The sequence below is a fragment of the Rissa tridactyla genome, chromosome 2 (genome assembly GCF_028500815.1).
Source record: "Rissa tridactyla isolate bRisTri1 chromosome 2, bRisTri1.patW.cur.20221130, whole genome shotgun sequence".
Lineage (NCBI taxonomy): Eukaryota > Metazoa > Chordata > Aves > Charadriiformes > Laridae > Rissa > Rissa tridactyla.
Genome location: NC_071467.1, coordinates 156,846,375 through 156,872,082, shown reverse-complemented (window position 1 = coordinate 156,872,082; position 25,708 = coordinate 156,846,375). Strand labels below are relative to the sequence as shown.

The following is a 25,708-nucleotide window of genomic DNA, read 5'->3' as shown; positions in this document are numbered from 1 at the left end:
CCCGCAACTTTATCCACCATTTATGTAAGCAGTAAATGCAGTTTATGGGCGGGTGTTATCATAACCTATGCTCACAATCACTTTGCTGTTCTCTGCAATTGCCAGGGCAAAACATTTCTGCAAGAACATAAAGATAATGGCACAGTTAAATTTAGTTGACTATTTTAATCTTAAAATTCAGCTTCTAAACACATGTAATTGATAGTATATGAGTGAGTCATGGAAACTTGCTTTTTATGAAGAAAATTACTAATGTTCAGATCTGGCTTTTTTCATTACTTTTTATATCACTAGTTTCCTTCCCGTATGCAGCTTAGTGATCATTGATCCACAATATTTATAGTGATTTAAATGTATTTCAGATGCTGGGTAACATGGCTCCATCCATTTCAAAAAGCTCATGAGTTTCCAAGCTATTCTACTTCCATTGTTGTTCTTTATGAGCTCTTTAAGTCTTTAATGATGAACTCCTGCTTTCCTCAGGCCGGAACACATCCCTTTCACAGCCAGCTCGCGAAGTCCTCTGCACTGTGCTTCCAGTCCAGCACGACTGGGACGGTCAGCTGTGACCAGCAAAGTAAAGGCACTGAGACCAGAAAGGCAAAGGAGGTTCTGGGAGATGCACAAAGGGTACCTTGATGAGCTCAGCCACTAGCTGATGGTGTCATGTCCTGCAATTTTCCCCACTCTGCCTTGCAAGGCCGCACGGTCGTGGAGAATTGTGCTAGGCGCATCCTTCCAGGCATGCTTCCAGTTATACGTGCCTTTGACTTTGCTCCTTTTGGAGACAGGTAACCTGAACTTTCAAAAATGACGATGACTGTTCTGAAGCTGCACTCGGCCAGCAAATCATTTAGGTGTTCTTGCATGCCAGGAAAGCCCCACGGGACTGACAGGAGGGCTGGTAGACAAACCAAGTGGCTTTTGGGTGGAAACGAGCCAGCCGCAGCCAGTGGACTACCCATGGTGTTGTCATAGGACCTTGAAAAGCCTCAAACTGGATGGAAATAGGGGAAGCCATGGAAGCTGTTATCTCACCCATTCACATTATTTTTGAGATCCCCTTCTTTTTAGTTATCTAGCGTATGTGGAATGTTACTCTTGGCTCTTGACCACATGAAATACCTGATGTGCAGCTCACAGGGTCAAAAGTATTGCCATGCTTCAAGTATGCCAGCAAAATGCTCCCATTGCCATAGCTGCATGGGAACTGGGAAACCCACTCTGTCCTCGTTTGCAATAGTACACAGTTCAGGGACATCTCCACTGGTTTCTATAAGCAAGAATTTGGAGCTAGAGACTTAAAAAATGGCCCCTTGCTGGATAGGAAAAAACCACAAATGCATTTCCAGTCATTTAAATAGTTACCAGCATGTAGCCATACATGTTTCGGAGAAACAGATTTGAATAACTGCATTAAATTGATTTAGTTAATTCATCAGCACAGGAGTCAGCCCGTGGTCAGGGTGTCACTTGGCATTGCAAATGCCAGCTACAAATTCATATCACTACTTGGCACACAAAACTGTAAGTCCTCTAGCAAAAAGTCTATAGTCCAAAGCACCAAACTTGTATTGCATGTCCAGAGAATAACAGGCGTAGTAAGTATATATTTGGAAGGAAAGGACATCAGACAGTCAGCTACAAGAGTAGTGTGACACCTTTTTGGGTTTTTTTTAAGGAAAAAGTAACTGAAGGAATGGAATAAATAAAAAATGTGAGGAAATAAAATATGAATTTGCCACAGCTAACTGTGCTAGAAAATCCAATATCCTTTTCGGTAACAGCTGATCTCTTAGGTAAAGAGCGTGCTATATGTACTTGAATTCATGCAAAACATCGGGTATGTGACTGTCTAAAAATGTGAGTTAGGCAGAGAAGACAGGGATTAGTATAAGCAGTGTAGAAAAAAAGCTGAAATGGCAGGCAATCCTATTTAGAGTGGAGAGGAATATCAGAGGAATTGCTCAGGAATCAGTCTTGAGACTAATCTTATTTAACAGTAATCACAAATTAAATTCACAAGGCCTTGGTCCAGTCGTGTAGGAATTTACTGATGAAACCTGCTGGTGACGCAAAGTCAAGAAAAGTCATCCTTATAGAGGGATTTGTTGTGTAAAGAAAATACAGTTACATGGCAGTTGAAGATCAAAATGTTAGAAATGGGATTAAACAAAACGTGAGATGGAAACCCATTGAGTAAAAAGGGCTGCTACTATAAGCTTTGGCTATAAACCAAAGTGCCATCCTTGGAGATTCCAAAGCTTGGCTAGACACAGCTAAAGCTGTCATCACCCAGGGTGCCAACAGTTTCCCTCCGAGATGAGGACTGGACCATGGATCCAGAGATCTTTTCCAGCCACATTTCTATGTTTCTGTGAGAACGAATGAGAGAATAAAAGACTGGTGTATTAGTCACGTCACTGACTGTGAACTGCTGTTGCTACTCTGAGGAAGAACTTGCAGTCCCAGAAGGTCTTTGGCAAGGTATTTCCTGTAGAAATATGAAGTGATTTGAGAAAATGCGGGTTTCCACGTGGGACACTTTATACAGCTGTAGTAACCTATGCTCAGGAAAGATTAATTTTCACTTTAAAAGGTGCTAAAAGAGCAGGATGGGACTAGGAGTCAGCCAGGATTTGGGATGCATCTGCATAGAACTTTTAATTCTAAGTAGTTCGTTATAAAATACAAAACATTTGTGAGGTTTTAAAACAAAAAATCAAGCTTTAGTGGAAAATAATCTAGACCAATTAACATTTGAAAAAATAAGTAAGATAAAATAGAAGATGAAGAAACCTAATATAGGGGGGATTCTGGGATGGCTGCATCCTGGACTGCAGGATACATTGCAATGTTATGGTCTTAGTTTTTTTCCCAAAGCTCTGAATAACGTAGGATTTGAGAGACTCCATCATGCTGATACTCTGACAGCACGTAAGGAGGGAATGGAGAGTAAGAATTTTCAGGTCTCGAGAAAATCACATTGCACAGACTGTCTCCTCCAGAATTGTTTGAGAAGAATAGCCCAGGGCAGTCTACAAAGGTTTTAATAAACTTGCACATATTTCTTGAAAAGGAGAAAACTGGCAGACAAATGGCTGATTTGACCTTGTTGTCACCCGGAAAGGGAATAGGCAGTGTTAATGACAGCGTGCTTCGTCTTAGTACAGTTTACGTGCAACCCTGCAACATGCCAATTTAAAACTTTCAAAATGTCTGTTCTTGAAGTTTCTGTGTTCTCTCTTCCTTATCGGTGTCAAGCCAGCCGTTCAGCTGGTAAATTTGAGGCTTGTCTCCATGCATATTTTCACCAAAAGTTCCTAAATCCACCCCCGAAATCATGCCCTTAATCTTTTTTTGAATTAAAACTTTTTTTTGGGGGGGAGGGGGGCGCGGAGAGGGAGGCTATTTCAGATGTGACTCAAAACAAGTCAAGTCTAAGGAAAGCTGAATTCATAGCTAAATAGCAGGGCTGGGATTCAGAAGGTCTGGATTATATCTTGGTCTGCCACAGGCTTCCCGTATGACCTAAGCATACCTGAAATATTCAGTTCTCCTCCTAGGAAAAACATGATTAGTGCTATCAAGCTGGTAACCTGGGAGAATTTATTAACTGGTATTTTTCAAGCACTTTGACACACTTGTTTGAGACAATATAGAGCTGCAAAAGATTAATATAAATTATATTTCATCACTGTGCATAGCAGGGTGTCTACACCTGGAACTTATTGTGTTTCTTGGTAGGAGTCTAAATTATTCATGCACTGCAGATTTTTAACATGAAATATTAGTATAATCTTATCTTTCACTGATAAAATTAATTTTCTTTGATTTCTCTCTTCATCATTCATTCTTCAGTTCTTTCTTTTGAAACTACTAAAATTTCCCTACATTCATACTTTACCAATTGCTCCGGTTCTAAGAAAACTCAACTTAAAGCTCCTCTGAAGGGGCACAGGTAGGATTTTATACTATCCCCACACATGGGCACAGAGTGACAAGTCTTTCTTTCTGGTTTAAGGAGCCTCTGACCCCCTTTTCCCACCCCCATTTCTTTACCTCCACCAACTCTCAGTGTGCCAAATTACCTATTTGCCAGACAGCGTGGTGAAACAGAGCTGGGAATTGCTATAAGCTAAAAATAATCGTATTTTTCAGGGTTGTTTTTTTGTGGGATAGATATGCACACAGACAGAATTGTGCCTTTGCCAAGGTATCACAGAATCATAGAATCACAGAATGGTTTCAGTTGGAAGGGACCTTGGAGATCATCTAGGTCCAACCCCCTGCCATGGGCAGGGACACCTCCCACTAGACCAAGCTGCTCAAAGCCCCATCCAGCCTGGCCTTGGACACTTCCAGGGATGGGGCATCCACAACTTCCCTGGGCAACCTGTTCCAGTGTCTCACCACCCTCACAGTAAAGAATTTCTTCCCAATATCCAATCTAAATCTCCCCTCTTTCAGTTCAAAACCATTACGCCCCAACCCATTGCTCCACTCCCTGATGAAGAGTCCCTCCCCATCTCTTCTGTAGGCCCCCTTTAGGTACCGGAAGGCCACTATAAGGTCTCCCTGGAGCCTTCTCTTCTCCAGGCTGAACAACCCCAGCTCTCTCAGGCCCTATATGTCCAACTGAATAAAATAAAATGCTTTCTATTAATTAAATTCTATTCATTATAATTGACTGTATTTTATTATCTTTCTCTAACAACATAGGCTGGGATATATATTGTGAGATAGCTGACATTCAATTTAGGTTGAGCTGTTGTATCAAACCATTTAATAAGTATATGCTGTATAAATCTAGTTGTAGCTTTTTTCCCATAGGAAAAATAAATATTTTTCTAGTCCTATCCTACAGAATATATTCAGTGCCCTAGGATATTCAATTAAATACGAATATTGGATTTGGAAGACAAAAGAAATCAAAACAAAGAGCTGCACTTTATGTTGAAGCCCTTCTGTATTTCTGAGCTGGTACCTTTGTAATTGAGACTACTTCCCAACACAGTCCTGTGAAACTGTGAAATTCTCTGTTCAGAAAGGCTTTATTTATCCATAGCCCTCAGCCACTGCTTATCCCTGGTTTCCTGCTTACATTCTTCACCTGCTCTTAATTAGTGCCTTGGGGTTTGGCAGCCTGTCTCTGTAGGATGTGAAAAAATAGTCTGCAAATAATGAGGGAATCAGTAAGCAAGTTTATAACAATATAATTAATAATGGATCCTGACTACTAGGGGACATTTTGTTATACAGAGCTGTATTCATGAGAAGCAACTTGAAAATTAAAATATAATTTGAGTAATACAGAAAATGGTGCTGTAGAGGACGATTGTTTCTTAGCCAGGTGATGCATTGGGCAATTTAATCATTCCTGCAGGTTCTAGCTTCTGTTATTCAGATAAGTACTCAAACCATATGGCCTGTTTTAAAAAACACTTTACTTGACCTTATTACTCAACAATAAAAACATGAAGGAAAATACTGTTTCCCTCAAATACACAACATCTTTAAAGAATCATTTCCATTTTGCCTATAAAGACCATAACATCCTGTTTCTTGGATTAGGACAGTAATTTATCAATTTAGACACTTGAAAGTACCATTTTGACTTGTAACATATGGAATTAATATCTTTAATAAGTTTTTTTTAAAATCCTTTAAAAGTCCAGCATGTACCAGACTCGGGGTGTAGCTCTGGTTACGTCCTGGTGCCCCAAATAGGAGCTGACTCCAGCTTGGAAGACACAGGCAATATTGGGGTTTTGTCATTTAGCCCCAGTTCATTTCTAACTTTAAACATCTCAGTTAAGTGTTCTATTTATAAACCCGCTTTTTGGCTGAATGCAAAGCCAAAAATCCATCCCGAGCGCTGATCCTGCCTCTGGGATATGTCCTGTCCTGCCCCAGGGGAGAGCTGCACTGAGGGGCCGCAGCGGTGAGACCCACGTCCCCGCCGTGGGCTCAGCAAGTGCTGCTGCCCCTCAGGCACACATTTCCCTCTCACCACCAGTCTGATGGGGTTCTACTATCGATATGTTGAGGTTTTCCCATTTTTTCAAATGTTTATGAAATCTGAATCTTAATTTAAACCGAGTGATCACTCGTTTTATTGTCCCACTCCCATGACATTCAGTAGGAAGATATTTACAACCTTCTCTACCTTCACTGCAGTGAAATATTGAATTTATAGCAATGCTTTGAAACAACCTAATGAGGAGGGGGAGGGTTTTATTTGAAAGGATTAATGCTGAGTAACAACTGTTCTTGGATGCACAAATGTTAGCAGAAGGAGGGGTTTATGGCCCTGCTACCTACGCAAATATCCATACAAAAGTCAAATATTGACCGGCATCACATAAACTGAGGCTGGAAGCTAGAAAGTTGTTTGTAATCACCAGAGGACCGAGGTTTTGAAAAACCCTCATGGCATCTAAGGAAAATTCCACTTTTAGATTCCTGCTTATATGGCTTAGAGGGTGCAATAGGGTATGAGTTTAAACCATCAGGGGTGTAGACCCATGCACTTATACTTCCTACATTCTCATAAGACTATGGGGTCTTAAGTGCATTAATACACCCAAAGCTTTGGAAAGAAATAGGAAAAGTAATAAAAAAGTTATAAACTTTTCCAAATCTGAGAGTTTAAACATCTAAATGAATGACAAAAATCATTAGGTTTTGATTTGTTGTCAATTGCTATCATAAAACTCTCTATTAATGCTATTTCAGTCACTTGTTTCAGCTGTAGATTCAGGCTGACATGGCTCCATTGAGCCTGGATGAACAGAAACTGCTGGTGACGTGGATACTTTGGAAGAAAATGTGAGTACTGTAAAGAGACTTTTAGTCTAAATTCATCTTCTCCCTCTCTTGTACCCTGCTTTCAGCCCTAGCCTAGAAAAGTTCTTCCAATTACCTATTCATATACTGATCCACAAATAGTGCAACTGTACTTCTATATATGTTCTCCAAATGTCTGGGCTGAGTAGTTTATTTCCTCTAAGTTGTAATTATTCATCTTAGCGTTTGGCAATGTTTTTGAGTGGTTTTAACTTTCCTCATGCAATGTGTCATCAGGTTATAAAAATAGTGATTTCTTTGGACAATCTGGATACTGAAGTATTTGGTTGGCTCATAGGGCGGAAAGTGGCTTCTGACCTTCACAACTAACTTGCAGTCAACTGTTTTAATACACTTTTAAAAATCAGATTAACTCAAAATGATAAATTAAAAGAAAAATGTACAGGTAAAGAATGTGAAGTTGGGGAATAAATGGGGTTAAAGCTAGGATCTTACTTGGAGGAAACGAGATTATACCTTAGGAAGAAGGGCGAAGAGAAGCTCAGTTTGGGGGTCCACATGTAGTACAAGGTGGGTGGAAAAAGGGTTGTGATAGGAAGTCAAGGGCTTTGCTGAAGATCCCATTTGAGTCAATCACTACTTGGGGACCATTTTCATGGGGAGCTCTGAATGGTCTTCCAAAAAACTTTCCATTGTATATGTATGAAGCTAAACTAGAAGCTAAATTTTCATAATTGTGCACTGCATATAAAACCTGAGCAGTTTTTCTCCAGTTCACGGTAAGTTATGCATTTTGAAAAGTTCAGGTATTCAGGTAAAAATCTACCTGTCACCTGATGGTCTACATTCCTGTCCTCCTAAATAGAAATTTTACGTATTTTAGGTGACATGAAGCCCATTTTTTGACTCTCTACATATGACAGAATAAAAACTTTTCAGAGTAAAGAACAGAATTAAGAAACACTGATTCATCTGCTAAGATAAAAAAGGCAAAAGCCTCTCATACCACCAGACCGAGAAAGCATTTTTACACCAATAAGCAAAAAAGGTAATACATTTGGGAGGCATTTAATATAAATCATGATTCTTGGGCTCATTACCAAACTTAAACACTGTGGTATTAACTATGCCAGCTGATGGATTATGTTTGCTGTGATTGCCAAAGCCAAAATCAGTAATGGAAAAATAAAATTCTCCAGAGCTTCTTATGGCTTGAAGTATTTCCACTATATCAGAGATTTTTTTCTGGACCCTACACAGCTTTATTCTTCTGTTCTCTCAAACCAAAACACAATAATTTTGGCTTTCACTCTTTCACTAGTGTCCACTTTGTACCTGTTTAGTTGCAAACGATTCACTAGTGGTACAATCCCAGTAGCCAGCAGGCTGCTAACCATCAAAGTATAGCTCAAAACCACCTAAGCAGAATGCCAATTTTTGATAATGACTCATTAATTTGCCCTTCAGTTTTCTACTTGTGATCTAGTTAACATTTTGTGTCTTTATTAATACAGCCTACGTTTTGCCATCTACCTTTGTAAAGCCATACATTTCAGACATAGTCAAATTCCCGCAAGGTAACCTATTGCCTATCCCAACCTCAACTATGTCTGCTATTCCTGACATATTCATTCAGTCTGTTCTTTATGTCCCTCAGCAACAGGGACTAAAACACCCTCCCAGAGCAGAAATCCCATCAGGGAAGACGAAAGGCTGGTGAAGGACCTGTGCTTCATGTACAGACCTTCCTCAACTGGGATCCACCGATGTCCTGGTATCAGAGTAGTTCTTTGCAGGAAAACAATTGCTGCTCTAAAATAAGTCTTGCAATATGTTTTAGTTTAGCTTCTGCGATGAAGAAAAAACAAAAAGCATCTGGATATCTGTTTACCATAAAGTTTTGTTGCTTTAAATATTCAAATTTTCAACTACTGCTCTACTGTATCTGCTGGGGGTGTACAAGTGACAGTATGGTACCAGCCAGGAATATGTGCCCGTTTCCTACAAAGGAACATTCTCTCAGACCCATTCCAATATCTAGCTGACTACATTTCGAGCTTTAAACCTATATTTAAGCCCTTAAGCGTCAGCGGATCTTAAGGAGCTGTTCTGGGCTTTTGCTGATCATAAACACAGTGTAGAGCAACAGTGCTTGTTCTTCCCCTGCTTGTGCTTCATGGTTTCAATTATGTAAATTATATATGATCTTGAGAGTCCCTTACTAATACTTACCCATCTTATAGCATCTGTTTGTAGCTCATCTTTTACATTTCCCCAGGATGTAGTTTCTTCTTTTGCAGTACTGTGTTGTACATATTTCCCTTTAATTTATATAGAACTTACTCGTTTGCTGGCAATGGTCTGCACCCTATTATCATCTCTGGATACATTTTCAGAATTGTTATGGCAAGAGGAAAACAAGATCAGAGCTACAGCTGAGACAAGACAGCCATGAGACCCCTCAGGGTGGGAAGCTGAGCCTGGAACGTGATGCTCAGAGGGCGAGTGCCAAGGCAGAGAGCTGGAAGACCAGAGCACATCAACGTGCCGCAGGAAGGAACCTCGAGCATCCATACTGCCATGGGCAGAGCCAAGGAGATTCAACCAGAGCCTCCCACAGAGGGGTCTGGAACCCTTTCCTAGTGATCTTGGTGTTGACATAAATTGACACCCCACTAGAAGAGCATAAGGGGAGGGCTTGGATCAGCTGCACCAGGGCCAAGGGAGCTCTTTTGAAGGCTTTAGTTGACTTATTTCAGCAGATGATTTCAAGGGACAGCAATCTCAGCTGAGGCCATTGGACAGAAGTTCAGACAGCTCTAAACGTGCAGGATGACCTCCCAGTTGTGGGTTCCAGCGGGATCTCTGGCTCATACATCAGAAAGTCTCGCTATCGTTGCTCAAGATTTCTGTTTATTATTTCAGATATCTTCTTGCAAATGTTTGTTTTAACTCCTGACATGGTGTTTCAAGTACTGAGGTGACAGTTAATTATGGATCTGATGTATGGCTTGAGAATATCATGGGAGTTACCTAAATCAAGATGGCTTTTATCATAGTTAATTACAAAGAACTTGAGAGATTTGGTGTAGCAGTACTTGGAATAGATTCTACCAGGCTTATAAGTATGTTACAGCGGAAGGAGAGAGCTTGAGTAAATGAAAAACAGTTTCAGATTTTGGAGATACAGGACACACTGTGCTGTTCATGAGGCATAAGAATGACCAGCCAAGATGCAGAGGGCCATTAGGCCAGATTTTGTTTCTTCTTTTCTTGGTGAATAACTCAGAGCCAGCTTCTAACTGAATTTCAGCTGACATTAAACAAGTAAACACACAAGTCTATCTAGGTCCCAGTATCACTTACCATTCTTTAAAAGTCAGCCGTTGTAATGTAGATGGGGAATTTAACAAGTGGAGAGATGAACCCACAAGATTTTCCTTCTAGCCTTCAGTGCAATCCTGTTTTTAAAATTGTTGTATGTTCTGGATGGATAATAAGAGTAGTAGTCCTGTACAGCTGAGTAATTCCAAATGACATTTACAGTAATTCCTGCTTCTTCCTACAGCCTTGTTTCTCATACATAGTTTCTTTCATCTTTTCTTCCCCACACAGCAATATTATTTGTGATTTATCACATGCTGGTTTAGTACCAAATTAACAAACCCCATAGGTGATGACTGGACACTGAAAAAATTAGGATGTAAATCACTGACGCAGGACACTGAATTAGTGCAGAAGTTTCTGTGCAATTAATGATTGTACTTGAGAATCACAGAATCACAGAATCTTCAGAGTTGGAAGGGACCTCTAGAGATCATCTAGTCCAACTCCCCTGCTAAAGCAGGATTGCCCAGAGCACATCACTCAGAACTGCATCCAGGCGAGTCTTGAAAGTCTCCAGAGAAGGGGACTCCACACCCTCCCTGGGCAGCCTGTTCCAGTGCTCTGTCACCCTCACCGTAAAGAAGTTTTTCCGTGTATTTGAACGTAACTTCCTATGTTCTAACTTGTGCCCATTGCCCCTCATCCTGTCACTGGGAACCAATGAAAAGAGTCCGGCACCATCCTCCTTCAACCCACCCTTTAGATACTTGTATGCCATAATAAGGTCTCCCCTCAGCCTCCTCTTCTCCAGGCTAAAGATGGTACAGCGTATTTAAAGTACTTAAGGAACCGCAGTAAGCCCCACACCATCCAAATGAGATAATTGTTGTTTAAGTCATGTCTTTGATGGGGAAAAGTTAGAAATCTAGAACTTGTGACTTTTTCCAAGTCAGCAGTGATATCAGTGACTGAAAAACAGAGGTTTGCCTACAAATAAAATCAGTGTTCCAGGAATGGACAACTATATGCACTTGTAACTGAGGGCTGACTTTCTATGTGTCGGAGTGTCATAAATTTTCTTCAAATACCATTTTACTCCAAGAATCATTCAACTGGATTCTAGGAGATGTCCCTGCAAAGGGAAATAATCAGTGTAAAACAATGATAAAGACTGCAACTGTCTTCTATAAACTGAGTATCATGTATGTGTCTGCCAGTTTTCAAGAGGGTTTTTTTGATTGTTTACCGACGTAGAAACATTTCTGAATGCATTGCTGTATCGTAGATAGTACAGCGTGGCAGACAAGGTCGAATCAGTGATCTTACAGTCATCTACACTAAATGCTTCAGGAAAAACACATCTAAGCCTTGTTACTGAACAACCTCTGCTTGGTTTCTTTCTAACGCAAAGAGTTCATGATTTACACCCGGACACAAGCAATGCTCAGCTCTCTGTGTTGTATTTTAACTATTCCATAACACTCCCCCAGGACTGATTTTTTTCCCCACCCCCACCCCACTGTAGACTGTCTGTTCTAAAGAGTAACTTTATTTTCGGCTACCGTTGTTGAGCATTTTCTAGGTGCAATGTTTCTATGCTATATAATACGATATTTGCATTAGTCTGAATTTTCCGAACGAAGACATTTTTCCTTATTGGTTTCTAGCCTCTGGGCTCAAGCATTTCTCTGTGTTTCCCCACGCTGCTTTGCTGCACACCAAGAGATTTCCTTGCTGTTGCTGATCACTGGAAGATGTTTCTTCCCCTTCCCCAGCCCTTAAGATAGCGGTTTCCAGGCTGCTTACGCAGATGAAAACACTGTGAAGTAGCAATGCTTTTTTCAGGATTTCCACTCCCAGAGGAATGGAAAGCTTCATCACACATCAAATTTCTCAGACTCTACTGTTTCATAAACCTTACAGATTTGCAAGAACAGATAAAATTGCAAAATATCAGTAGCCTGTATTTAATAATAAAAGCCTTCCTTGGTTGCTTTCATCCTGATTTCAACTAAGGCAGAATTAACCTATGATGTTAAGATGAAGTTTTAAGATTGCCCAAAGCAGCAACTTCTTCTTGCTTTCTCCAGCTTTTCTCCCTCTTTATGGAGAGGACCCAAAAGCCAGAATTTTCATGTGGTCACGCAAGCTGGAAAGCCTTGTTGTGCCCATTTGTCTCTTATAAAAATTTGCCTCTTTTTTTCTTGCTGTTGCAAGGGAACACCTTATGATACATCTTTTTCCAATATGGAAAATTTTCTTCTTGAAATTTTGCAATATTGCCCATTTTATACTTTTATTTACATATTTCTGTCATGTGCTTTTGAAAATGCTCTAATAAAACCTTTTGCATCATTATACGAATACTTTTCAAAGCACATACGTTTTTTGCCAGATTCAAAGCTGTTTTCTCGCTGGGAGGCTGCAAAAAGATCTAAAGATGATAACACAGGTGGTGAAACTGGAACAAAGCTACTTAATTTGACTAATATCCCTTTCCCTAATACATAGTGTTAGGACCCCATTCCATTCATATCCAACTCCATTCATGAATAAATCATGGGCATATTGGCAGTATTTGTGGGTTTCAGCTCGCAGTATTTATTTCTGAGGGTGACATCCAGAATTTAAATAATGCAGCACACCCCATGTATTGCCAGCTCTGAGTGATTTCGTAAAAGGAGCAGCTCACTTCTGTAGGGAGCTGGAAAGGGCAATTGAACTGGTTTTGTTGGAAAGAAGCAAGGCTGTGATCAGGCAGTCAATTAAGCAATCAAGCTGTTTTGTTTATGATACTGCAGGGGCTGTCAATTCAGATTATTTGTTAGGTTAGTTTCACCGGAGTAGAGCTGGGAGCTAAGGGTTGGTTTCTGTCTCCCTCCTGGAAACCAGCAGCAGATAGCTGGTGCAGAGCAATTTTCATTAGAGCTCCTGGTCCAGCAGGCAAGGGAAGGGAACCACAGTATTTTAGCACAGACACAAGGTGTGCTGCTACTCAATCTGACTTTCTCTCTCTGACCTGGAGTACTGTGCCCAGCTTTGGAGTCCTCAGCACAGGAAGGACATGGACCTGTTGGAATGGGTCCAGCAGAGGGCCATGAAGATGATCAGAGGGATGGAGCACCTCTCCTATGAGGACAGGCTGAGAGAGTTGGGGTTGTTCAGCCTGGAGAAGAGAAGGCTCCGGGGAGACCTTATAGCAGCCTTCCAGTACCTAAAGGGGGCCTACAGGAGAGATGGGGAGGGACTCTTCATCAGGGAGTGGAGCGATAGGATGAGGGGGGGTGGTTTTAAACTGAAAGAGGGGAAATTTAGATTGGATATTGGGAAGAAATTCTTTACTGTGAGGGTGGTGAGACACTGGCACAGGTTGCCCAGGGAAGCTGTGGATGCCCCATCCCTGGAGGTGTTCAAGGCCAGGCTGGATGGGGCTTTGAGCAGCCTGGTCTAGTGGGAGGTGTCCCTGCCCATGGCAGGGGGTTGGAACTAGATGATCTTTAAGGTCCTTTCTGACCCAAACCATTCTATGATTCTATGATTCTATTATTTGGAACTTTGTGTTAACTCTATAGCATTGTGCAGCCCAAGGAATTGCCTTTGCCAGCTGGAACGACCTCTGTGCTGCCGCAGGGTCCCCACTGCACCATCCTCCCCGGGCCCCGCTGGCAGCGCAGTGCCGCAGGGAACCCGCGCACGGGCCCAGGCTTTGCTGCTTTTCCTCAACACGGGCTTGCAGGCCTCTCACCCGGTTCCTCCTCGTGGTCTGTGTCAGTCTCCTTTTAGACTGTCACTCTGTCACCTAAGGGCCGGCCTCTGCCCAGCTACAAGCAAACAGAACCGGAGCTGGGAGCTAGATTGGGATTTGGTTTGTGCGCTGCCAGGGGAAAACAAGACGTCCTATGAAAGCAACCTCGTCCTACAGCCCACACCCAAATTTACACGCACACATACAGAAACACACACAGAGAGTTTGCAATACCTGTTCTTCTGCTGTCTGCTGTAGTTCTCTGGTTCAGCTCTCCCACAGTGAGGAGGGGAGGGGATGGCAGCCAGTCTTTCTGACTGTTCCATTCACGGAATCACGGAATCAGGGAATCTTCAGAGTTGGAAGGGACCTCTAGAGATCATCTAGTCCAACTCCCCTGCTAGAGCAGGATTACCTAAAGCACATCCCTCAGGACTGCATCCACGCGGGTCTTGAAAATCTCCAGAGTAGGGGACTCCACAACCTCCCTGGGCAGCCTGTTCCAGTGCTCTGTCACCCTCACTGTAAAGAAGTTTTTCCATGTATTTGAACGGAACTTCCTATGTTCTAGCTTGTGCCCATTGCCCCTCGTCCTGTCGCTGGGAACCATTGAAAAGAGCCTGGCTCCGTCCTCCTTAAACCCACCCTTTAGATACTTGTAAACATTAATCAGGTCCCCCCTCAACCTTCTCTTCCCCAGGCTAAAGAGTCCCAGCTCTTTCAGCCTTTCCTCATAAGGGAGGTGCTCCAGTCCCATAATCATCTTGGTTGCCCTACGCTGGACTCTCTCCAGTAGTTCCCTGTCCCTCTTGAACTGGGGAGCGCAAAACTGGACACAGTACTCCAGTTGTGGCCTCACCAGTGCAGAGTAGAGGGGGAGAATGACCTCCCTCGGCCTACTGGCCACAGTCTTCCCTATGCAGCCCAGGATGCCATTGGCCTTCTTGGCGACAAGGGCACACTGCTGGCTCATGGATAATTTGCTGTCTACCAGGACCCCCAGGTCCTTCTCCTCAGAGCTGCTACCCAGCATGTCCGCCCCTAACATATACTGGTGTTTGGCATTCTTCCTTCCCAGGTGCAGGACCCTACACTTGCTTTTGTTGAACCTCATTTGGTTCTTCTCTGCCCAGCTCTCCAGCCTGTCCAGGTCACGCTGGATGGCAGCACGGCCCTCTGGAGTGTCGGCCACCCCTCCCAGCTTGTTATCATCAGCAAACTTGCTGAGGATACACTCTGTCCCCTCATCTAGGTCATTCCCCCAGGCGCTCATCTCCTGTACCTTTTCGGACGTCCCAGTTAGAAGGTCCTTGGTGCAATCAGAGGAAACCAGGAGCTTTGTGCTCTATTCAAGCATCCCTGCAGGCCAGTGGTTACTGGGACAGAGCTAAGGAAAGACTCCTGTAGGTGATGCTGCCAGGCATAGCCATGCAGAAGTTGCAAGAGAAGTGTTCGCTTCTTTAAGCCGCTCCCTTGCTCTCTCCCCTCCCCAATACGCTGACTTTTGCTTGGACATCCATTTCTCCAGCTGCAGCAGTCTGTCAGCACTGATAGCACTAAAATTATCCAGAATTTTTTGAAGGGATTGACTTTTGCATTTGGCAGGACTCAGACTTGCCTCGGAAACCTGCAGGTGCTGCTGCCAGCACTGATGGGACTGGGTCCAGTTGCCAGCCCCCCTGCTCACCTGCACCATGGCTCTCCTGCACCTTCAGGCCCCTCAGCTCTATAGCAGCTCACCTGCAGACGTCGAGGTGATCTGGCTGTGGAGCCACCCAATTAGCAATGGGATAGAGAGGACGTGACTGTGGGCGAGGACACTGAAGTGCTCTGCAGTCGTGTGAATGTGAAAGGGTTGAGGCTGATATGCAGCTCATAGAGGCACATACATAGGGAGGGAGAGGATGAGAGCTCAGGGCTCCCAAAGGGGCAGAAGACCCCTCCTGGTGCCGTAGCTTCTGTGGAAACAATAGACAAAGACAGAAAGGGACACATTCCCTGGTCGGTGAGGGACAGCAAAACGCTTTGTCCCTGCTGGGTGCCGCTGTCAGGGGACGTACGCTGCCCCACGAGGTGCCACCTCCTGCTCCACGCGCTCAGCTCCCTCGCTGGCCCCAGCAGCAGTGCACCACTGCCCGTCTCGCCCGGCTGGGTCTCTTTCTTGTGCCCGTTCCCATGGCAGGGGCAGCCTCGGCCTTTCGTCTTCCATGCAATGCAATTCCATTTTAATTACACTGCTGAGGAACCCTGCGCTGCCAAGGCAGGACCATTTTCAGTTTTGAAAATATGGTTTTTGAGAGCATCTCATCAGTCACATAAATAAAAGAAATTCTGTGCAAAACCTTTAAAATTTTTATTCTCTGATTCCTCTTCAGTCCATTATGGTGTTATTAACTACTATTATCACTAATAGCATAAAGATGTAAACACTTATTTGTTCACAGCTTTATATATAACATATCTCAGAGAAGGCTGTTAGGTAGGTGACATTAAAAACTGAAAACAGGAAAGAACAAAAGAGCAAAACCAGAAGAACCATAAAGTGAATTACAGTATGAAAAGGAAATCTATTTACACACATTAATCTATACAACATCATAATCTGTACATTTTGTAAAAAATAATCACATTCATTTACATCATCTTTAATTTTTACCATACTTGACAGATAAAAAGGTACTGATAAAGATGACAAAAGAAAATTTCAAACCAATACTCATCCTTACGTGCCAGGAAAAAAGAAAAGCTGCAGGTTATCATAAACTTACCACAGTGCTTTGGGAAATAAAGGGGGTTGGGGCATTTCAGCCACTGCTTTAGCTGACAATGGAAATGTTACTGACTTTGATATAACTACATACTGTTATCATGGGCAGAACCAGTTTTAACACAGAGTGGTTAAACCATATCCAGGAATGTTCCTTTTAAGTGTTATCCTGATGTACTCCCGTAACATACGTGTTAGAACACATCACTATTATTTTAATATTGTTTTTTTCATCAGCAGAATAGCACTGCATACTAACTTCTGCTATTTGGTTATGTCAGGGTAGTACTGACAGCCCACAGCTTATATAGGCACTCATGGTAATGTGAAGGTACTTTTGTTAGTGGAAGTATTTCCTGTGCACAGACTGTAATTGCTCAGACAATAACCCCTATATAAATAGCAGCTTTCTCTGCAGGTTACTTGCCGGTTCTTCCTTCTTATAAGACATACTTAATGCTTGATTTCTCTTTAGAGGTGTCTGAAAAAATTCTGTATAAAGTGAATTTGGACTTTATTCACAATCACTCTGAATGAAATGGACAAATTCACAGTCAACAGGAGACAAATAATGCAAATGACTCATCATAGTCCTTACAGATGGAGTGTGAGACGTGTGCACCTGGTAATGTGCTTGTTCGTAAAGCTGGCAACTTATTTCATAAAGCCGTCCCAGATGGATTCTCTGGTTTGCTGAGGGTCTGTACTGTTGCTTTCCTCTTCATCACGTTAAAGGCAGAGGGGAATGCATCAGGACATGAAGTAGATGCTACAGAGTGCGGCAGGCTGCCTCCAGCTTGACTGTAGGTGGCTTTTTGTAATGCTTTTTGCCACCAATTAGTTATTGTCACTACAGTCCAGCTCCAAGGTATGCATAAACCGGGTAGTTCCTCAGCTGGGTACCTGCAGCATCCATCACCATGCCGGTCACCTGCAATCTGCTGGGCTCTTGTGCACTCCTGCATGGAGCATGCACTTAAATCCATGCCAAATTCTTAAAACTTCATGAAAGCTAGCACTACTTTCGATGGCTAAAGGGACGCTCTCCATATTCCCAAGGTTATTTTGCAAAGCTCATTAATGCACCTGACCCATGTTTTAAAAAGGCCAACATATTAAGTAAAGGTACTAGCTTATGTGGCAAAAATCATGCCAGCAATAATCTCATTGCACGTCACTTGCCGGTTCCTGGTCAGTTAAAATGACTACGTAAAGTCAAAAGATTTCAAAGGCATGACCAGGTGAGCTGCAAGTGGGAGTGAGAAATGGTCAATGGTGCGGTCACTCCTGAAGGGGATACCGAAATACTTCCTTTGCTTCTCTTGGCCAAAGCTATTATGATTGGAACAGGGCACAGAAGAGAATGCGGAAATATGTGAGAAAATGCCTCGCTGTCAGAATTTGAAATATTTGACATGTTTAGTTTCTCAGAGAGGAAATCAAGACATGACTTAGAGTGATTTTCAAGAGACTTCACATAAAGAAAACTTCTGGTAGTCTAAAGCGTATGACCCCTCTACAAAAGAGAAAAAGCCAAACACTTAACCCAAAACAAGAAACAACTGTTGAAAGCTGAAGCCAGGCAAATCAAAGCAGGACATAAGGCTATTGGCTTTACCAAGGAAGGCAGTCAACCGCAGGGACACCCTACCAAATGAACTGATGGATCCTCCATTGCCTGAACTTTTGAATCATCCTGCACATTTTTTTGGAGGATCACTTTGACCAAACCAAGTTACTTGGCTTAAAAAGGAGCATCTGGGTAATATTAGCCAGATAACTGAATGGCCTCTTCTGGAGATGTTCATCTTACCTAATTTTAGATGTAGCATGAGAAATCTAAGTACCCTGGGCTCATTTTATAGTAAGCATAGAGAAAACGGTGATTCAGGTAACCCACCTTAGATGCCCAGCTGAACCTGGGATGCATCGTCTTCAACTAGTGCCTATTTCTCTATGATGACTTTGGAAGGCACTTAAAAAGAGTCTTTAGCTCAGAGACAGACATCCAGCTTTTAGATATGGAAACAAGGGCAGATGAATTTCACCCGAGTCTATCGAGCACCTAGCTGAAATTGCCTCTGCAGAGGAAAACTGCAGTCAACGCTCGCTATATATTTAGATTTTGATCATGGTTAGCAATTGGAGAGTAATCTGTCGCTCTGTCCCTCAGGCATCATCAGCAGGTAATGCTGGTAAAAATCACTCAGAATGAACGGTGCCGCCCTGGCAGCTCCAAAGAAAATAAAATACAACAATTAACCACATTATGAGAATGAGTTGTATTACCGTTCTTGTTCAGTAACTTTACATGATGTGCTACTGGCTTTTCAGAGGGGCCTTTACTGATGTTAAAATGCTTGCACAAAGCCTTATGAAGTTAAACTGCCTCACAGAAAACATATTTTCTGTACTTAGATTCTATGATTTTTAACAGAGGGGTGAGGTTCTACAAAGTACTGCACTTTTCACTGGTTCGTAAGGAAAATATATGCAGCACCTCCCTCCCTTGTGTGCCATTCTTTGCATGCCTGCACAGTCCTTTACAAACTTAGTGACACCATCCATGTTCTCCCCCTGGTGCAACTTCATTGTCTCAGCCGGCATTACTCCCTACAGGAGAAGGAGAATCAAGTTCAAATGCATCTGTGCCCTGTCACAGGAAACTATGTTGTTTCATTGCAACTTAAAATGTATTTTCTTATTTAGGCTTTTCTGTCTTATAATCGAGAAATCATTAAAATGCAAATTTTCTCCATGCTCACCTAATTAGAACAAAGACAGTTTTCTCTAGGATACAATGAATTATAAACATGTATAATTGGTGATGCACCATGCAGAACAGACCGATGGAACTGATTGCTTGGAATCTCTATTTCTATTCGATCACTCTGTCTGTGTGCCAACTCACTCAACAAACCTCCTTTGAATAGAAAGATGAGTATGGTTCAATGCTTCTCAAGGGTGTCTTTCTACCCTAGAAATGTTGGGAAAAAAGTACATCCTGCGTGTCACATCTCAGGGAGCCGAGCAGTCCCAATGCCACTTCAGACGAAGAAGCCTGAAGTGCACAGACCCATTTAATTTAGGTATAGGAGCAGCCCCCAAAGCTCCAATCTATCTTCATATATTTTCAGTTAAGAGTTTGTTGATAAGGTTGTTCAGACACCCAGGAAAAAATACTAAAGTTTAGCAGTGGTTTCTGAGTCTAAAGCCTTTTGGGAATATGTTTAGTTTAAGTAGGGGCATATCTTTAGACCCCGTGGGACTGTCACTGGGCAGCCTGCTTTGCTCCAGATTCTCACAGCTACTTCACCAAGCAACAGCAGAGAACACTCTGAGCGACTGGAGGTGATAATAGCGTCTTTAACCAAATCTGGCAAAGTAAAAAATCATCACGTGATTATTGCTTAACTCAAATGATACCTAATATGTAAAGGCTGGTGTCATGTAACATTCAGAGTTACCTGTTCTGCCTGACTCCTGTGAACCACGGAGCCTTTTCTGTCTTTGGTCTGACATAACTTTGTGTCACTCCAGGGTAATTCCATTAAAATAAATTGCGTTCGACTGATAAACAGCTAAATTAAATCAGACTGAGAGGTGTATGGACACCTTGACAGCTGCCAATGCTGCCAGTAGTGGCGATGTTTGCCAGAGCGCACGTGTACGCCTGCCAGGACATGCCTTTGCTGCTGTTCTTCCCTTCGCCTGGCAATATTATGGACCTTGGATCCTGCTAGCTCCATACATCCGTGATCTGAAATATCAGGGCAATTGCTGTTATGGTTCAGAGGTACTCATGCAAATGTATATTATTCCCACTTGCTATTTAGAGTGGACATGGTTAAACATGACATGAGAAGTAAACATCACTGGGTTTATTTCTTTTAAAGAGTGCAAATGTTCTGTGTATGTTTATAAGAATCTGTCAGTTCTCTGCCTTTTTTTTTACAAAGTGGCTACATAGGAGGCTTGGTGTTGTTTAGAATTCCTTCTATTTATGCCTTTTATGGTAATTTTTAAGGATTCTGTCTAATTTTTTTTGCTGGAGTCATGGTCAGGACTAAATTTTGAATCAGCTCAGATTGATACAGAATAGAATTAAGCTAAAAGACTTCACATCATCCCTTAAATGGGAGTTGTAACTTTATTGCAATATTCCCTGTTTTAGCTGCCAAGTATGTAGTTCTAGAGACATATTTCAGTGAAAATATTACATAAAAATTATATTTTCAATGGGTAACAGGCTATCCAAGGCTGTTAATCCTATGCCAGACTGCTCTAGCAATAAAGTACCTCTTCAGAAAGTTGTTTAATAAAAAATCAACAAATATCTCTGATTTTAAACAGAAGAAACTGGTGATTGCAATAGCACTATTGGAAAATGATGATGTTTTCATCAAAACTATTACAGTAACCTTTTCTGTACAGACTGCAAAGGTAGCCCTACTTTCTCAACCTAAACATAAACCCAGGCACTTTTGAAAGGAAAAACAGAATTGGAATTAAACTCCGTAGAAAGAAATCTCTGAAATGTATACAATTAGCCAAGAAGTATTACCTTTTTCCCCCTCTGTATAATGTTAATGATTTCCTGGATTAGCACACTAAACTCCCAGCATGGTTCATTATAGTCTTACATTTCTTTATTTTGTTTTCCATAATTAGGAAAGAATTTCCTAATCCTCAAGGAAATAAATGTTTCCTTAAGTATAAATAAAGTGTAAGAAATTTTTTTGCTTTCCGTCTTAACTTTTCAACATGTACCAAAACAGGATACCATACATCTATCTTGTAGACATGTTGGAGGGTGAAGGGACCATTATAGCAAATGAGTTTTTGAATAGTTACGGCTGGTAAACTGCAAGAGAACATCAGAATTAATAGGAATACCATTTACAAAAAAACCAGAAATCATCCACGAGGCAGGTGTCTGTTATTAACTGGTTGGCTGCACAAACCAATTTCCCAAATACCAACATGTAGAAAAGCAAAGCACTAAACTGTACATTTTATAAAATATCACGTCAAGCTGTATAATGAATGATATATATCCCACAGTTTTTCATGTTTTGGGGGATGTATCTGATTTATATCATGGTGGTCTCTGTCTGCACAAATGACTGAGCCCTTGAATTCCGGTGGAGGTGAGAAATGCTTTCTGATCCATTTCGAGAAATCGAAGAGCTGTGGAGTCTGTAATCTCTGCCTGCTGTCTGCTTCCAGCACAAACTCCGCCATTTTCTTTTCAGTTCCCCTTGTACCTGTGTTAAAAAGAAAATGCACAAGATGAGCTGAAAATGTTATTTTACGTGAGGAAGTTTTCCACGCTTATTGGTTGTCAAATGGGGACCTCTAGGAATGGTTTGGGTTCGTAGGGACATTTAAAGATCATGTAGTCCAACCCCCTGCCATGGGCAGGGACACCTTTCACATTGCTCAAAGCCCCATCCAACCTGATTTTGAACACTTCCAGTGATGGAGCATCTGCAGCTTCACTGGGCAACCTGTTCCAGTGTCTCACCACCCTCATAGAAAAAACATCTTCCTTACACACAATCTAATTCTACCCTATTTCAGTTTAAAACTGTTACCCCTTGTGCTGTCACTACAGGCCCTGCTGAAAAGTCTTTCTCCATCTTCCTTATAATCCCCCCTTTTTATACTGAAAGGCCACAATAAGGTCTCCCAAAAGCCTTCTCTTCTTTAGGCTGAACAAACCCAACTTTCTCAGCCTCTCTGCACAGGAGAGTATTCCAACCTTCTGATAATTTCTATGGCCCTCCTTTGGACTCACTCTAACAGGTCCATGTCATTCTTGTACTGAGGACAATCACCTCTCTCGACCTGCTGGCCGTACTTTTTCTCATGAAGGATATGACTGACTTTCTCAGCTGCAAGCACACATTGATGGTTTACGGCCGATTTTTCATCCCCTAGTATCCCCAAGTGCATCTCTGCCGGACTGTTCACAATCCATTCATCCCCCAGTTTGTACTGATATTGGGGGATGCCCTGACCCACATGCAGGACCTTGCACTTGGCCTTTTTGAACTTCATGAGGTTCGCATGGGCCCACACCACAAGCTGGCATGGCATCCCTTCTCTCTGGAGTATCAAATCAGTTTTTACAAAGATTAAAAAAACTGAGGCGAAGACTGTGTCTACACTGTCTGTGAGCAGATGCCCCAAGGCCACTTTCAAAATCAGTTTGTATCACTTGTGCTGCAACATTAGCTTTTGGTATCCAGCTATTAATCACACGTACTTAAAACATAGAATCAAATGATTAGCCCAAAATCAGGCATCTCATGAATACCGAAGACCAGAATAGCACTCAGGAGACCTGAATATCAATTCCCTCTGCAAGCAGGTGTCTTCTTCAGACAGATTCCTCCTGTCAGACTCTGCATGTTGTTTAATATATATTCTACCTTAAAAAGCGGTTGACATCAAAAGGAATTCCTTGCATCTTCCTCAGTTGAGGTTAGGAAAGCTGCTACACGCTGAGCACTTCTGAAAATCTGCTGCTGTTCTGGGGGTTAGACTCTGTCAGAAGATTACCCCTAAATACTTACTAAATGGTATTTCAAGTTTTGGATAAATTTTTAGACTTGTTGCACCTGACTTGCACGATCTACATTGCTTGTAACAGAGCTAGAATTAGATCACGTTGAATAATGGAAGACACACTTAACTAACACCTCAGTTTGCAAGGAATTAGATTTCAAACAACTCTTAACTCTTTACCCAAATACATTAATTTCTCCTGCTGCACAGAAACTGCCACATATATATTCTATAAATAGGAATGCAAACATCTTCTAAAACAGCTTCATGTATCAGAGTAGAATTATAGGGGCACTTATACATTTACGTTTACCATTAAGGTGCGACTTACTTCACTGTTCAAAAAACAATACAGGACTGCAACAATCAACCCCTGGAAAGAGACAATATTCCTTAATTAGTAGGCAGCGCCAACCTAGGTCAATAAAACTCTTTTTGAATAAAAAATTTAAAATTTACCTGAAAAGATCCCAAACACAACTCAAAGATTATTTTATAATTATTGGAACTCCGGTCAGGAAATAGAGCAAACACTGTGTAGTGAACTCCAAACAACGGAATGAGCAACAACGTGGATTTTGCAAGTCTCCTGGGTAAATAAAAGAGAAAAAGCTCGAGTTTAAGGATAATCTCTTGTTTTACTAAGATAAGAACCTGATGCAATGTCATTTACAAAAACCTCGTACAACTTCAGATTTATAAACAGTCTTAGTAAGAGTCATTTATTGCAAATTGTTTTCCTTTCAGGCTTTCTATGAGATTAGCCACATAGTAACCTCATAAATCAATGTATGCAATTCCATGTTATGCTTCAGCTTGCTGATCTTGCACTCTTCCAAAAGCTGGCAAAACGCTTCAGGGCCTCGCTAAACCAAAAGACCCTTTTTCAGTTGCCCTCTGGACACCAGCAGGGTGTAGGACCTGCCCTCCGCTGTGTATCTTTGACACAAATCCAGTTCCCAGCCTGGTTTCATGGCACATTTTTTTGGGGTGGAGTTTTACTGCATTATTCCACAGGACCACATTCAACAAAGGGTCACGAGCTGCCATCGGATCTCTCAAGGTATTTTTTACCTGGCACAAAGGGTTCAGAGTGGAAAGGAATAATGCCTTCCTGCAAAGGCATACTGACAGATCGTTTTGTATGGAAGGTAAAATCTCTCTCTTGAACTTAATTGATGTTATTTTCCTTTAAATGTAGAACCGTATGGTTAGGCTGTTCATTGCACATAAGAGAATAATCCTAACTGTGTGGTTTTCATGAGCAATTTCAGACTTACCCCCAAATACTAAAATCTCATAACTATACCAATGGTATTAAGCATATACCATCAACTAAATTTTAATGTCATCAATTACATAATACAGATTAGCACAAGACACTACTGAAGTTAAGGAAGGAGAACTTTAAATTACTAAGCACAGCAGCTCTGACAAACTGCCTGTGAAACCATTGAAATGATGAATTGCTAATTACCCTTTATCTTTCACTTATTTCACTCTAATAACATCAGTTTTTTATTTACATTATACAGGACCAGTCATGCATGATTATGAAGGTCTGATATCAGATAAAATTCAAGAAGTTGTAACCTCGAGTCCCATAATTCATCACTGTCTTGATGAATATAACTTGATTCAACAATGAAAGGATGCTGTTGTGAATTCACCTATTTTAACGGAAAAGTCAAGGTATTTCAAGCAGTTTTATTTTTTCTGTGTCAGTCTTCCCGGCCTTCCTTTGTTCATAATGTCCCAGAGGCTGCATTTGTTTACGTGGAAATAATCAGTTCTGACAGCAAAGTTTCTCAAGAATAGTAAAACATTCACATCTAAAGGTGATACCAGTAAGCAGGACAAATAGGATTTCCTTGGCAGAAGAAATTCATTTAGAACTGGAGGAGATGATGATGGCAGCAAATTTCCTGGTTTCCCAAGGGAGACGGAAAACTGATTTTATTTCAACTCAACCTTACCCACTACAAAAGAAAAATGAGCAACAAAAAAGATGGCACCGGGTACAAGCACGTGGGACAGAGGAAGGGAAGAAAAATGGTGACTTGCATGAGTAGTATTCATTTTACATTCATATTTCACTTTCATTTCATTCATGTTTTAACAATTTTTGTCTAGCTGATGTTACTTTCTCTATACTGCACTTAGATTTTAGTGAAAGAAAGGGATAGACAAAATAGCCTTATTCTTCTCTGTATTTTAGAAATGCATGCATTTAGCGATGTATTTAAATTTCCCCCCAACATTCCTTGATTCTAAAGCTGTGGAAACAATGGACGTCAGGATTTGATGTTCGAACCAAAACACAAAAAAAGAAAGTCTAAACAGAAATTAAGTTGATCTAAATCAGAAATATTTGTTTTCCTCTAGAAAAATAAACATGCTATTTTAAATCAACATAAAACATTGTATTTCATTTTTTACTTGTTGAGAACAACATAACTTCTTTACATCTCTTAAAATATATGTAA

The 25,708-nt window shown here is 41.5% G+C and overlaps 1 protein-coding gene across 3 annotated transcripts in view; it reads right to left on the bottom strand.

Annotated features, from left to right (window-relative positions):
• Window positions 1–16,221: 16,221 nt before the first annotated feature.
• VIPR2 (vasoactive intestinal peptide receptor 2) overlaps window positions 16,222–25,708 on the bottom strand; it is a 65,956-nt gene continuing 56,469 nt past the window's right edge. For all 3 annotated transcript variants that reach the window (XM_054192328.1, XM_054192326.1, XM_054192327.1), the window contains 3 exons: window positions 23,682–23,811; window positions 23,554–23,595; window positions 16,222–21,916 (listed from right to left, as the gene is read on the bottom strand). In XM_054192328.1, coding sequence (XP_054048303.1) covers window positions 21,743–21,916; window positions 23,554–23,595; window positions 23,682–23,811 — 346 coding nt within the window. In that variant the 3' untranslated portion in view covers window positions 16,222–21,742. The remainder of the gene's footprint in view (window positions 21,917–23,553; window positions 23,596–23,681; window positions 23,812–25,708) is intronic.